Here is a 16,148-nt window from a genome sequence, read left to right as displayed (position 1 = left end):
GTACTGGGAAATCCCTGAATGGAAATTATGATAATGGTATCTATCTCATAGTCTTAACGTGAGGATAAGATTAGTTATAATAAGGAATGGTGCTTAGAAAGTCCTTGGAAAATAGAAAGCATTGTACAAATGATTGATGTTGTTATTGTAATTTATTGTGTTCATTCCACTTAAGGAATGGTGCATATTTTAAAAGTTATTTTTTTCCAATATGTTGATACTCATAGATTTTCTAAAGGCTTATGCATTGCCTCCCAACAGCCCTCTCCCTGACAGAAGGAATGAAGTTTCTAACTGAGAGAGATAGGCATGATCCCCTTTACCCGTGCCCTGCAGCATGGCAGAGATTGCATGTGGGGAAGGGTGGGAAGAACAGATGTATGGAAGCCAGTTGGACAATTGTAGTGATACAGACAAGAGCTGTGAGTTATGTAATCAGTGATGATGGCACACTTGGTTCAAATGGCACTGTGTGGATGGATTTGAGTTATTTTAAAAGGTAAAAATTCAACAATATTAATGAACTTGCCATGAAAAGAGAGGACTCTAGTTTTGGAACTGCATAGATTATAGCACTACTTGGGGGGCAGTGGCCATTAGGAGAGTCTTCTTCTGGGGACCTGGCTAAGTCCATGAGCTCAGTTTTGAATATGTCCAGTCTGAGGTGCCTTGGAGATATCAAAGGAAGCAGATAATGCTTAGCCACATATAAAACTCAAAATATGTGTGTAGGCTGGAATTAAAATATAAAGAAGCTTTAGCATAAAGATAGAAAATGAAGTGAAGGTATTGATGGAATTCTTAAGATGAAGAAGACTTGGAGGAAGCTAGCCTGAGATAATGGTTCTTGGTCATGATTTTAAAGAACAAAAGACAGTTTAAGCAAGCCTTCTGTTCATGTCTAAATTTAGAACAATTAAATTAGAATCCCTTGGGCAGCCTTTTTAGTTTTTTTTCAACTTTCTGCACTATGTCAATATGCAGCCAAATTTGAGAATTATCTAGATGCTCTTTGAGAACACCAGCACAGGAAGCTAAGAAGAAGAAAGATGTGAGTTGGAGGAAAACCAGAGAAATAGAGTGTCACAGATTTTAAGGACAAGTGTGCTTCAGGAAAGATGGAATAGATATGAGTATTCAATGCTGCTTATAATAAATTGAAGAATATTAAGTTGTCACTGGATTTAAGAGCAAAGATGTTATGGACATGTCAGGAGAAACTTTTTAATAGAGTGGTGGGTACAAATTCCAGATTAAAGCTATTTGTAGAGTAATTATAATGTAGGAATATAAGGTAGGAAGAGGTAACTAATAACTTTGAGAAGTACCATTGGAAAATGAAAAGAAAATTAAGAGGCTAGCTAGAATAAGATTTGTGGACAAGGGAACATTTTTGAAATGTAATCCATTATGAGCAATTTGAAAATTCTTGGGGCTTTTTTAATTCAGAAGAAAGTATCAAATGTATAGAAGAGAGACTCTTCAATGAGTAGTAAAATACTTACAAATGGCTGGAGTATAGTAAGATGAAACAGAGATAAAGGTCACCTCAGTTGAAACTGGAGAAAAGGAGGGAGAAGCCTTACAGATATAACAATAGATTTATGTTAAAGTTTCCACTGGAAGCTAAGATGAATTGGATACCACACAGCCAAATATGGTTCCAGAACAAAATTTAAAATTTTCAATAGAAATATCAGGATGCATTTTAGACTCTTAAAAAAGAGTCTGCTTATAAAATAAGCAGATAAAATACATGCTTATAAAATACTTTTTATAGAATTTAGAGTGGAGGGGAAAATTTGTGTGAAAGATTTCTTTGGAGAAACCACTCTGAATTCATTTAATGAAAATAAGGGTTAGGGTCGCCTTTCTCACTCCACTTATGTCTGTTGAAGGAAGTGTCCTCTTCAGTGAGGACCAGTCATAAAGTCCAAATACATTTTCCCCAAACATGGATAACATCCACAGAATGATGCCTGCCTCATGCTTAAAAATATTAAAGTGTGTTGAAAAAAAAACAAGGTTAGAGGAATAAGTTTTTCTTTGGAAAAGTAATGATAGACAACAAAAAAGGAGAGGAGTTAGAAACTGTATAACAAAAGGGAAAACCAACACAGAGTCCTGCCCAACAGGTTTTCCTGGGTGTGGAATAGATGGTCTGGAGGTGAAGACACTAAGGAGAACGGTACATCAAAGCAGAGGCAATGCCTTTGCATAGGTCTGCAGTAGATGCTTCCAAGAGCCCCCAAAAGTTCCACCAGAATCAATCTAAGAGAGGCAAAAACTATCCACACAAGTAAGAAAAACCCAATGCCCTAGCTTTACTGCCTCCTATGGTAAGATGAAAACACTCTTAGCAAGTAGATGAGACAGAGGAAAGCCTGCCCAGCAATCCATATTACTATTTCAAGTTTCATCTCTTACTGGCCCAGTTTGACTTGAAGGCAGGTGGTAGACAGGAGAAGTCTTAAATTTTATATGAGGGTTGATATACAGATTAATATAATGCACTAGAAATTTCTGATTTCTAAACTTGGATTTGGGGAATTAAATTGAATATTGGACTGTTTATTACTTAACAATGAGCAGAAAATATAAAGCTCACCCTCACTAAAGAGAGTCTAAAGGATAGCAGGAGACAAAGAAAAACACATTTTATTACATCTTCCATGTTGTACTTTTTTAAACTAACAGTTAACACATGTGGTATGATTTGAAGATTCAGGAAGCTGAGCTATCTCCTTTGTAAAATATTTTCTTGTCAAATGTGAAACAAGAAAGAAAAAGAAATAGTGAAAATTACAAAGCAGAGAGTTGATCACTTTAGAAGTCATGGAGAATGGTCCTGGATGGTGTGGCTCAGTGGATTGAGTGCTGGCCTGAAAACTGAAGTGTCACTGGTTCAATTCTCAGTCAGGGCACATGCCTGGGTTGCAGGTCCCCAGTAGGGAGTGTGCAAAAAGCAACCACACTTGATGTTTCTCTCCCTCTCTTTCTCCCTCCCTTCCCCTCTCTAAAAATAACTAACTAAAGTAAAAAAAAAATTAGAAAAGTCATGGGAAATGGTTACCTTCACTAGTTTGCATGGTTGGAGCCACTCCAAAAGGTTTATATGAGGTTAGTGATATTTATAGTGATATCTAGCTGCCCTGATTGTCTTTTTTTTTTCCTCAGTCAACCTCACCTCCTTCTTAAGAAGGAAGATAACTATCATCCATGGTTGAGTTTGCCACATGGCAACAACAGAAGTATAAGGATAAGTTATACAAGGCAGGGGTTATATATGCTATTGAAATGATAAACCATGTATTTTGGTGGGATGAAGAAAGAAGGAAGGGAAATGATAATGGATTGTTGGATGTGGGGAGATACTGATACCAATTAATAGTAATTTAAATTTGATAATAAAACTGATATTTGCTCTATATTATGAATATATTCATGTTGCATCTATATCAAATATTAAAGTTGATAGGTTGTAGTCAGAGTAATTGAACAAAAAATGGAAAGGCAGGAGGTTATGGTGATATTGATTTTGTCATATGGTTGCTTCTCTTTGGAAAGTTTCCTATCAGCTGACATGACGGATCCAACGTTGCCTAGTTGACTCAGCTCAGACTCTCAGCTTAAATGTCCCAAAAACTGACATTTGGGACATATGTCTTTGGAATAGACATATGTAACTTCCCTTTGTAGCACTGATGTTACTTTGCAATTTTACTTTGTTTGTATGATTATTTAATTAATGTCTACTTTAGTTTTTGTTCCTGGACCCAATTCCAAAGTGGCATTGGAGGATATGGAATTTCCCCATTCCAAAAAGCAATTCTCTGGACATCAGCCGGGTGTCCTACAATCTAACTCTACTCTAACACTGCCTACCCAGAGACATCATCAGATTGTACAGGTCAGTCCACAAGAGACAGTTCTTCCACTTCAGACATCAGTTACAAGTCCAGGTCATCTTTGCTTCTGAGACACTGGCTATAAATCAGAGGTTCCCACAACCCCTTCCTCTGGTTTCAATAAGTTGTTTAGTGGTTTACAGGACTCAGACAAACATTTATTGACTAGATCACCAGGCTGTTGAAAAAGGATATAACTCTAGGACAAGGTATGGAGCACCACTCCCCAACACCTTCGCAGGCTCACCAGCCAAAAAGCTCTGGGAATCCCTTCCTTTTAATCAAAAGGTTAGGTCTCTTTGCAAGCAACCCTCATCCTTAAGCACGACACAAAAGTCACCTTATTAACATAACAAAAGAAGCCTTATAGCTCTTCCGGTGTTTTAGAAACACTGTGCCAGAAACAGAAACTGAAGGAGAGGTAAGAGCTGTATTTCTTTGAATAAATCACATCCCCCACTAGAGGAAAATGCCCTCAGAACAAACACGATCGTTTGTTGTTTGTTTCTTTTTCTTCATCATTCCATCGAGGAGGCCATTAAAAATTGTAGTTGAATCAAACATTAATAACCTAAGGTGCTGGAAGATTTAACAATTAATCTACTATCCAAAGAATTTTAAAAGGACAAGGCAGTATCTAGCCTTCAATTTTTGCGTCCTGTTTGGCAACTCAGAACTAAAAATGTTTGGAAGATATAATTTCTCATTGCTCTAAGAAAAGAAATATTGCCATCATTAAATAGAATTTATAGAACTTAATCCATTAATATGCTGGATATCGTGTACATGGTAATTCATATTCATGTATATGGTTAATTAAAACCTAGACTGAACAATTATAAATTTCATAAAGGTGAAGTGATTTAGCTATAACAATAAAACTCTTGGTATAAATTTGACACTTCCAAAAATTTGTTCAGATTATATTCTTTCTATGACTGAACAGGAGTGGAATTCTCTGTCATTACTGAGAAATTCCATTCACTTTATGTTCAGTATGCTTGAATAAAATACAGCTTGAGCCCAGCTTTTTAAAGATGCTGTGAACTACTTTTCTATTACTTTAATTCGGGCTTATTGAAAACACACAAAGCTTCAGACTTTTAAGGACATAGAGGGCATAAGGTGTTCTTTAACCATCTAAATATTTTTATTCCTGAATCCTTCAATTTTCAAGATGAAGGAAAATGTGTCAGTTAAAATTAACGTGATTTTTCAGAACTTTCTAACGCCTCCCTTTGCTTCATCTCCAGGCCTCTGCAGGCAGTTTCTTGTTGATTATTGTCATTTCAATAGGAAAATATTATAATATAGATATAGAATATTATCTACAAAAATACTATTTAAAAATAACTAGTAATAATAGATAGTCTCAAGCACTATTATATGTGGCTTTTCAAACAAATCCACAAGGCAGATAGGTATGATAATAAAAATTATAATAATATAGTTATACTTATTTGTTATTATTATCCCAATTTTACAGATTAGGAATAGAAAGATTAAATATTTTGCTTAATGACACAAAGCTAATGGCAGCCTTAACTGGTATACCTTTTAGACAAAGTTCCCTTTTACTCATGCAAACACTTTTTTTGCTTTCATTTCATTATTAGGTTTTTTTAAGCTAAAGTGAAATCATTTCATGTGTTCATATTTGTTTAAGTAATTAAGCAAATATAAATCTCAGGCACACACATGCAAACATGGAGGTAAATCTTAGATACACAGGTGCAAACATAGAGAATGACTAAACCAGTTAATGTCTGAATTCAATCACTGAATCGACAGTTTGTAGTAATATGGATTTATTTTCTAAAGTTTAAACACAAGTAGTACTTCAAATGCTTGTTTTTTTAGCTGGCCTTGAAATATGTTTTCAATTTCTTAAAAATGTTTAACATTCTTAATCATTTAAGATAATTTTTAATTAAACCTTCTAGTAATTCTAGCACTTCTAGCACTCTAGTGTCATCATACGAAACATTCAAACCTGTAGAGAATTTTTGTAAGTTCATCTAAGCCAAACAGAAAAATGCTGGGAAGCAAAATCTCAGCGGATTGAGAAATGCTCCAGAGAATGGCAGTTTAGCACTTTATTTTATATATTACAAGCAAAAGAGGAGGCATAATGGGGTTGTAAGGAATCCATTGATGATAAGTGAGGGAGGCAGGAGAAAGCAAAATGAGACAATCTCTAAGAATGAATAGAAAGTAAACTGATGTACACATTTCCACAGGTGGGTACAGGACAGTTAATAGCCAACAGTTAGCATAATAATAATACAGCGAGAAAATGGGCGGTCTTCCTCAGGTGCAACACCTGTGCTTTGAGGAGTCCAAAAAAAAAAGGAAATTTGACCTTCCAAAGGTGTGCTATCATAGATGTGAAAAGGCAACAGAGAGGCTCAGTTGAGGTAAAGATGAACCTTTGTGAGGGAAAAACATCCAGCTACGGCATGAGTACCTGCCATGGTCCGCTTTTATTCAGGAAGTTTTCATTTTAGACCATCCTATGTGGTTCTTTAAGTCTCTGTGTCTGTAAGGCTGGCATGCAGGCCTCCCCTGAGCTTGTTAAGTTTCACATGTGGTCCCTGTTCTTCCACACTGATATTTTAAAATATTAATTTACCTCCAAATTAGTTTCTTGCCTTAACAGATAAATTTTAGGTACAGTTGAACATTGACTTTTCATATATTGTTTTTGAGTAACTTTAGATTAGTTATTACTATATAAACATAAAATAAAATGTATGTCATATGAGAATTTATAATAGACTATTTCTTTTTATTTGTTATTCTCATCACTGAATGTTTTTACAGTATTGTATAATCCATTTATTCACTTAATATATTTTTAGATTCTATGACCTTTAAAATTATCTTTAAATCTATAATTTGCTAAGAAATTAATATAACATTAATTTATATTTTGTTAAGTAAATATATGTCTTTTTGTGTTGTTATCAACATTTGAGAATTTCTGCAAAGAAAAATGAAAGGAAGTATACTGTGTATCTTTTGTCCTTGGGTGTCAATAAATGCCCTTGACCAACACCCAGTGAGTCATAATCAAATGTAGTTTTTTTAAACAGCATAGTTACTGAGAGGATGTTTACTCAGTCTATAACTGAGGAACAGATACTTTTACTTTGAATTAACAAGGATCATGATTTGTAAGAAGTTATAGAATTTGCATACTAAAATTCCACTACTTCACTACTTGCAATTTTCTCCTTTTCCATGAGAACCTGGTTATTTCTGTTCAGCACAGTACGCATATTCGATGAATATGTAAGTGTGCATTTTGATTGACTCTGCGAACAATTTCTTGTCACCTGTTTTATTTCCTAATCTGTGTTGTACAGGTAGTGCCATTAAGATGTTTCATATGCGTCAAAAGTAGGGTGCCTAGAAGATGTTGGCAGTGTAATTACATCGTACATCATAAGTGATCTAACTTTGGCAGAGCTGAAGATTACTTCAGTTTTGAATTAATCCGAATGACCCCAACTTTATTGCTGTTGAGTTTCTAGAAATGATAAAATGTCAACTCATTGGAAATAAAATGACAAAACTTAAACAATCTGACATGACTAATGCAGAGTTTCTCTGACTTGTTCTATATTCTGTAGACTTTATTACCAACTACAATATTTTATTGAAAAATTCTTATCTTAATATGTCTTCCACCTTACTAAAATATATTTCTGCTGGGTAAAAAACAGAAAATTCAGCATTCTTTATATATGTGTCTCATGTACACAAAAACCTCAATGCATAAAACAGATGTCAGTAGTGAATCACTGTTTTACTTCTATTATATCTTGATTTTGGTAGAGCAGGTTATTGGAATACTATTAGGTCAATATTTTTGGACAATACTAGTATTTCAATTTATCATAAGTTTTTCAGTGCCATTAGATAATTGTGAACTTTTATGCATATTTTAGGCTCACAACTTTTTAACTCTGTTAAAAACTGCTAGTCGATGTATATTGGTAGAGTACAAGGAATAGGTGTCTACACATTCCCTGCTATTGGCCTTGCAAAATGTGCTTTTGTAGTACATAATACTCATATTTCAGCATATTGCCTTGGAAAGGGTGGGGGGGAAGCTTTGTTAATAATGTGTATTATCTGATGTTCTTCTGGTTACTTCTGGAGTTTTCAAAATCCTCCTGACATTGGAAGGTCTCAGTTTTGGTGGGACTCTTCACCTTCACTAATCATAATTCCTTAATGATGACACCATCATTATTTCCCTTGAGTCTGGATTCTTTTATTTTTGCTTTAAAATATTCAGATGGAAAGCTAAGTCATAAACCTAATATATAACTTGAGATTGATCCCTAGATCACATAGAATAAGCAGGAATATCCAATTTTTAAAAAAGTTAGATGCCCATATTTTACTACAGATTGCATTCAACACTTGCACCCCCACAGGGGGGCACCACCATTATCACCCTGCACTGCTGGACATGTGTGAAATCTGGAGTCCGTTGGACTTGAGAGCGCTCTCTCTCTCTCTCAAGTCTCTACCTGACAGCTATGTCTTTGATAATTATTTTGTCATAGCTTACTAACTATATACTGTTAGAGGACAATTCACAGTACATTATTCAACACAGACCTCCACTGCTTAATTTTACTAGGAAAAAATCAAGGCTTTCCTTCTCAATTATTAATATACCTTGAGATTGGACCATGACCAATCTACTATATATTCAAGGTTATTAGTGATTCTTCAGGTTCTTTATGACCATCACAAGCTGAGAGGCAAAGGATGTGGTAACATTTCTGATAAATCATACTTCTATGTAATATACATGAAGAAAGGAAGAAGAAAGGAAAATAAAAACAGCTCAGATATCTATGCCTTGTCTATTTTTTTTTTTTTGCAATTTGTCCCTGAGAAGTTTAGTATAACTTTAAATAACTGTCACACACGTTCTTGAAACACGAAACAGGAATTCAGACATCCTCATATTTGCTTATAAACGGGGAGTGTGCTTCAGTACGACCAGGACTCAATATGGCTGTGGGGACACACTGAGGCTCCGTGGAAAGCTGGTTGTGAAAGTCACATTAGGTCCTACTTATGTGATCATGATCATCTGGACTCAGACAAATTTAGTCTCCTTCTTGACAATGTGAAATATCACCTATGATTTCATTCTTTCTCTTTGTTCTGGTTTCCTCAAGATCAGATCCTGCTTTAGTCTTCAAACATCCAGCATATCTATATGACATCACGGTATGAAGTGTTCAGGGAATAAAACCCAATGGAATGTAATTCTAGCCTATGAGAAGCTGCTAGTTTGGTTAATATGACTTTGGAAACCAAAATTACTTTATAGTATCTATAACACTTCATTATTGCATCTTGGAGTACTTTTTATCTATTTCTATTTATTTGTTTGTTTCTTAATTTTTTTCTTCATAGCTCCTCCAAAGGCAGGTATATTATGAATTAACTATTAAATCAACTAATTAAGCAAGTATTTTATACCACTGCAAAATGTACTTTCTATCTTTTACATGAAACTAAACAAGTTTTAGGTAAATATTTAGCTATTTTGAAACTAAATATATCACATGTTTTATTGAGGTAATGTCTGTTGGATGTAAATAAGGCTAATTTTAACATTTTTAAGAGCAAATGGTGGATGTCTTTTGAGAGGAATGGACAGAGCACATGGCAAAATTTAATGGCTACAGTTTTCATGAAATTAATGTTGGAGCTGATTGTGAAAAAACCACAAGCCCTCTAAAAATAAGTGGAAAGAAAGAAGTCTATGTGGCAGAATCTCCATAAAATGTTGATTGATGTTTTTTCTCTTGCTTCTTGAAGCCAATATATGTTATATTGCAATGTGTAGTTTGTTAAATGAACTTCACTCAAAAACCTATTAAAGACTTCCCAATTTAATTTTAATTGATATAACTAAAAGTCCAAAACAAATTAATTACCTTGGTTGCTTTTACTCATGGGAAGTGTAATCCAAAATCTATTAATAGACATCTAAACTGAAAAGTCAGTATCAAAATGCAAATTTCGTATTTTTGTATTTAGTTTTGCTTTTGTATTTTTATGTTGTCCCATTTTCTAGCTTTCCTTATTTTGATTTGAACAGGTTGCTATTTAATTCATTAATATCTTCTTTGATTACATGTCAGTAAAATAGCTTATACTATATATTTTCCTTATAATAATTTGTAAGGTGTATATAAACCTTACAATACTCTGAAAATTCTCTTAAACAATGTACATATTTTAATTTGGGGGGAATATTATAACTTTTTTATGATTCTGCTAAATTTTACATAGACAAGGATTTTTCTAGATTTTTCTGATTCAGCATGAAAGTCACAGTAACGTAAGTGCTCCACCTGGTGGTAAAAAATAAGCATTTTATTTATTTTTTTATGTTAAAAAATGGGAGTTAGAATTTTATATTCTAATTTTAATCTATAATCTACTGGACTTCATTTCATTATGAATAAACATTTTGGCTACCTGTACATATAATCATTTCACAGAGCATTTCTAGTTTGATGATTTATTCTAATTGAATAGTTTATTTTTATATTTATATTATTTTATATATCATTTATTTTAGGGAACAGAACTTTACCTTTCTATCAATATTTAGATATCTATCTTTTATCACCAATACACCATCTATTTATGAATTTTTATCTAGGTTTTATATACTGCATTCTGTTGTATCAGTATCAATCTATTTCATAGATATTTTTACCTTCACATTGATATTAGGTACACCTTTATGTTGCTAACATGTAAAATATTTCCTCACAGCAATTTTAATTTAACACACTGTACTATTTATGGTGCCTAATTAAAATTCTAGAAAATCATAATCTTTATCTTGACAGCATATTGCCTTTTGATTTTTTTACAAATGTTTTACATTTTATTTAATTTCTATAGGCTATATTTTTCCAACCTAGTAATCTTATTATGTGTTTTACTAAGTCCACTGTCAACACAAATTATTTATGTCCCATCAGGCATTTTCCATCTGAAAGTTCCTGAATCTTCTCCTATTGGCTCAGCTATTGGAAGAATAAGAGCTGTGGATCCCGATTTTGGACAAAATGCAGAAATTGAATACAACATTGTTCCAGGAGATGGGGGAAATCTGTTTGATATTGTCACAGATGAGGACACACAAGAAGGAGTCATCAAATTGAAAAAGGTACATAGACAAGTTTTTACACAGTGGACTACCCAATAATAATTAAAAAACATAAAGACTAAAACTTGAACATAACAATAATTTTAATTTTTTTAATTATCAATATTTCAAATAAAAAAGGTCAAATTGATTATGAAGTATTCACTCTCACTGGCACTTTTACTGTGATTACACAGGTATGATTTTTTTTGTTGAAACAATTAGGCTTATTGCTTTGATTAAATCATTAAAATTCATAGCAGAATTTGAAGATTTTTAGTTTTTTATTGTTAGAAACGTAGGTGAAAATTAATTTTAAAATAAGATCTAGAAGTAAACTCTAACCCCACAAGGCTTGGTCTTGCCCATTTTATGACTTTTCAGAGAATATGCATGTCTAACTCACACAGTGTTGGTGAACATTGGCTTCAGAGTGGAGGGATCCTGGTTTGGGCAAGCTCTACTACTGGAGGAGTAAAAGCACTGAGGGTGATAAACAGATTCAAAATCACTGTCAGTGGTGTTAAGTTCAAGTTAGACAAACATCAGCAGAGTGAAGGGATACAAATAAAGTGGAGGGTGGTGGGTATCTCACAGTGAGGTGGTCAGAAGGGGCTTCTCTGTTAGGGTGAAATTGCAGCAGAGACTGACGCTCTATTTCTCCTATCCCTCCATAAACAAGAAAATGCTTGACTGACTCTCTCTCTCTCTCTCTCTCTCTCCATTTATATATATATATATAAATATATATATATTTATATGTGTACACATTTATTTATTTATTTATTTATCACCTTTTTTTAATCCATTTATTTGGCAATGGACACTTAGGTTGTTTCCACATCTTGGCTACTTCAAATAATACTGCAATGAAGATATGGGTACATATATCTTTTCAAGTTAATGTTATTATTTTCTTAGTATAAATACCTAGAAGTGGCATTGCTGAATCATATGATAGTTCAATTTTTATTTTATCTTTTGAGGAAACTCCATTATGTTTTCCATAGTGGCGTCACCAATTTACATTCCCACCGACCATGCACAAGAGTTCCCTTTTCTCCATAACCTTGCCCACACTTGTCATTTCTTGTTTTTTTGTAATAGCCTTTCTAACAGAAATGAGGTAATTTCTTATTGTGATTTTGATTCCTGATGATTAATCATGTTGAACATCCTTCCATGACCCTGTTAGTTTGTAGTTATTTAAATAGAGTTTTTTTCCAAATGAAGACTACATGATACAATGATGTGTGCATATATTCAGTAAGCTCTGAGAAAACTTGATTTTGAACTGATCATTAGGTGTCCTAGAAGAATTAGATTTATTTTTTTGGAATTTTTAAAATATTGTATTTATTTATTTATAGACAGAGGGGAAAGGAAGGAGAAAGACAGGGAAAGAAATATCTGTGTGAGTGGGGCACTCAACCCACAACTCAGGCATGTGCCCTGACCGGGAATTGAACCAGCAGCCTTTCAATTTGTAGGATGATGCCCAACCTACTAAGCCACATTGGTCAGGGCTTTTTGAAACTTTTCCCTTCAATATCTAAACATGTCATTACAATGATTTTGATGTGAAACCATATTTACATAGGGATTATATTATTAAATATACTAAATACATTTAGAAAGTTCAAAAATATCTATTCCACACTTGAAAATGGATTTTTTTTAAACATCAGTTATTTAAATTTGCTGGTTAACATTAGAGCATGATATCTTTTGCTTTCAGACAGTTTTCCTTTTCTAGCTCACTTAAAATAAATTAAAATGCTTGAATTTTCCTGAAGCACATATTTCATTATCCCTTAGTCCCTATTATTTTCACTTGCTTTTTCATTGCTATTTTCCCCTTTCTCTTTTTTCTCTGTATAGGAGGGATCTAATTGGATAAAAATGATGGTCAAGTTTGTATGAATGGAGAATAATAATAAGCGATTTTTTAAATTTTATTTTTTAGGCAGAACTTGGATTCAGTTTATGAGCACTGTGACAGAACACCATTTCAGTGTGTCACTTTGAATTTGGAATAACATTATGAATCTTTATAAATCTCTCCAAGGCACAAGATATTGGTTAAAAAATTCTCTTACTTTGTCTTTATATCTTATCGCACTGAGTAAAGTATAAGCAAATAAAATGTGCTTTACATGTTAAGTATTATAACAGTAAAAAAGTGAACAAAATCAGAATAATAAAACTTTAAAATTTTTTCAACACATCTAAAAATTATATGACTACATTTAAAATCAGAAAATAAAGTGTTTTAAATTCAGCAATTGTCTTAAGTGAAAAGCTAAATTTACTCTAGTTTAGCCAATATTTTTCTATAGGATAAATCAGGATAAATACATACTTACTGTATATTTAAATAATTATGAAGTTATGTGAGTTAAAAATGTTCAAAGACTGAAATACATAAATATTTATTGAAACAGTGTGACTTTCTTGTTGCTGATCAAGAAATTTAGGCAATTAAATAGTGGGACAAATACTGAAATTATGGAAAAGAACAACTCAATATCATATAATTTATCAAGGAATTCCATATCACTTTTACAAAAATATCTATTGGGAACTAATAAATAATGATACCGTGTTTAAAATAAAGAATGCTGAAATGATTTCCTATTTATTTTAAAATAAATAAAACCTTCCTGGAACTAAAAACATTCTTGTTATATATTTTGATATTGCCTGGCATTGTTATTTCATTTCAAATAAACATAGCTCTGATCACATTGAAACCAAAGCAGAATTATTTTATTTTTCTTAAGAAACATAGGAGATAAAAACACCTACTCCTCACCAGGATTCATTAATAAGTAGGCTAAGCTCCTACCTGGTCCTAGTGGAAACATATTTCCCTTATGTCCTGTTAGTCACTGAAACTCATTTTCGCTTATAGCCTGAAATGGCAAGGAAGTGAGTTCAAATGATTTGAGATCAGAGCACCATCACGTGGCTAATTTTTGAAAAAACTAATTAAAAATGAAACAAAAATTGAAAACCTTTTTATGCGTAGCCCAATATACAGCTAAATTTAAGTTCACCAGAAGCACCAGAAATTCTTCTAATTCTTTTTTGCTTTGTTTTATCTTAGTTACTGAATTTGTTCCAAAATTATTGTCACTAAAATATAGAAAGAGAAATAATGTCCATGATTCTTAAGTAAGTTCATTAAAGCTGTCAAAAATGTGTAGTGCTGTAAAAACTACAGTATGGAAATTGCCCACAAAAAAATTAAATATTTTTCTAATAAATAGTTTTGTCACAAAGTTTTTTAGAACTAAGTTGTATAAAATACATGTTTTCATTTTAGCATTTTTATTTAAAAAACACTTTTTGTGTGGTAATTCCATCATTCTCCTAATTTTTTTTATTTCAAAACTGAAATACTATTAACATTTGTCAAAACTAATATCCAGGTTTTAAAAATTGATGTTTGACTGTGTTCCCTTTTATTATAGGGGCATACATTCTTACCTGATAATATAACAGCTTTCATTCATCAGATAATTATGTGACTATTATTGGGGTAAATGCCGAGTTGACGCCCCTCCGCAGTGATGACGAGATCTGCACAGACTCTGCCACCCAAAGTCTCTCACATGGACATTCGCCCCCATCTCCCCAGACACACATGGCATCCAAGCTTTAAATTTTCCATAGGCCTCATTGCCACCCAACATACTGTGTGCATTTTGCTTATTTATGTCATTGTCTCCCAGAAGACAGTGATGCCAGGCAGCACCCAGGGAAGCTAAGGGAGGCCTCTACCAGCTCCAGGTTCTTGTCATGAAACAAGAAGGAACCCAAGAGCGTGACCAGAAGTTTTAGCAAAACACAGTAAATTTATCAAAGTGATGGTCTGCACTGGAGGAGTGGGAGCTGGTGACCTCGGAGAATGAAACGTGCCGATGGGATCTGGGTAGAAGGTTTGGTTAAATGTGGACAAGGGAGGGTGTTCCTCTGCTTCTGACCCGGGTGGGGTGACTGCCAAAGCAGCTTGCCCTATCTATATAGGGATTTATATAGGGATTTATTTTTGGCCCTCCTAATCACAGGAAATGGGGAGGGGAAACCAGAGGACCAGGGCGTCAGCGAAGGCCCTGTCTGTGATTTCCCAGCCCAGGCAGAGAAGGAGCCAAGCAGAGCATGAGGCCTTTGTTCTCTGCTCTAAGTGTCCTGCCTAGGCAGCAAGCCCCGTGCGGGTGGCGATTTTTGTTTGCTTTGTTCCAACATCTACAGCAATGTCTGGAACATGGTAGGATATTCTAGAAGTATTTGTGGAAAGGAAAAACACAGGCCCCTCACTGACTTTCTCTGAGGCTCATTTCTCTATGACTTCCCCACACCTAATTCTTCTTGTCTCAATTCTGGTATTACCTCTCAGAGATGTTTTTTTCTATCTATTCTATGTGATGTCACCCTCACCTCCAAATTTTCTGTTTCGTTACCTTGTTTTCCTCCTAAATCTTATCTTATAAATATTTATTTATTTTCCGTTGTGGCTTTCCCTTTTAGGGTGTATAATCCATGATAAAATAGACTTAATTTGTTAACCACTATATCCTCAGGCCTACCATGAAGCACAGTAAAATCGAACCAAATATTTGATAGGATTTATGTGGACTTGGAATAAATCAATTAAAGAAGAAGGTGCAGACATCGTTTCTGGGTGGCTTTAGATGTGACCTGAGGGGCGGTGGAGCTTTAGAAGAATTTCTTGTGGACTGAGAACGTGTCACAAACACATGAGTGAACTGACTGCTCTGTTGATCATAATCCTAAGTTTCGGGAAACAGTTCCCTCTGAAATGACGCTTGAGGTACAGTGATAGCTTTGTGGTTCCTCTTGGTATAACAACCTTGCTTTACAGGAACTTGTTCTTATTGTCTTTTCATTCTGGTTTAGCCCGGCATAAATCTGTTTTCTAAACTTCCTGTCTTGAAAGCACCCGTCTGTTTTATCTAAACCTATAGTTTTTGGTTATTTGGGTTCATTGACATTTTTTTTCCCCACTAACC

General features: G+C 33.9%; 1 protein-coding gene across 2 annotated transcripts in view; it reads left to right on the top strand.

Annotated features, from left to right (window-relative positions):
• The window catches only part of CDH12 (cadherin 12), a 222,416-nt gene that overhangs the window by 155,127 nt on the left and 51,141 nt on the right, over positions 1-16,148 (top strand). For both annotated transcript variants that reach the window (XM_045848010.1, XM_045848011.1), the window contains exon 5: positions 10,946-11,133. In XM_045848010.1, the coding sequence (XP_045703966.1) occupies positions 10,946-11,133 (188 nt within the window). The remainder of the gene's footprint in view (positions 1-10,945; positions 11,134-16,148) is intronic.

The sequence above is a fragment of the Phyllostomus hastatus genome, unplaced genomic scaffold (assembly GCF_019186645.2).
Source record: "Phyllostomus hastatus isolate PE091 unplaced genomic scaffold, TTU_PhHast_1.1 phas_contig_58, whole genome shotgun sequence".
Lineage (NCBI taxonomy): Eukaryota > Metazoa > Chordata > Mammalia > Chiroptera > Phyllostomidae > Phyllostomus > Phyllostomus hastatus.
This window is presented reverse-complemented; position numbering and strand designations above follow the sequence as displayed.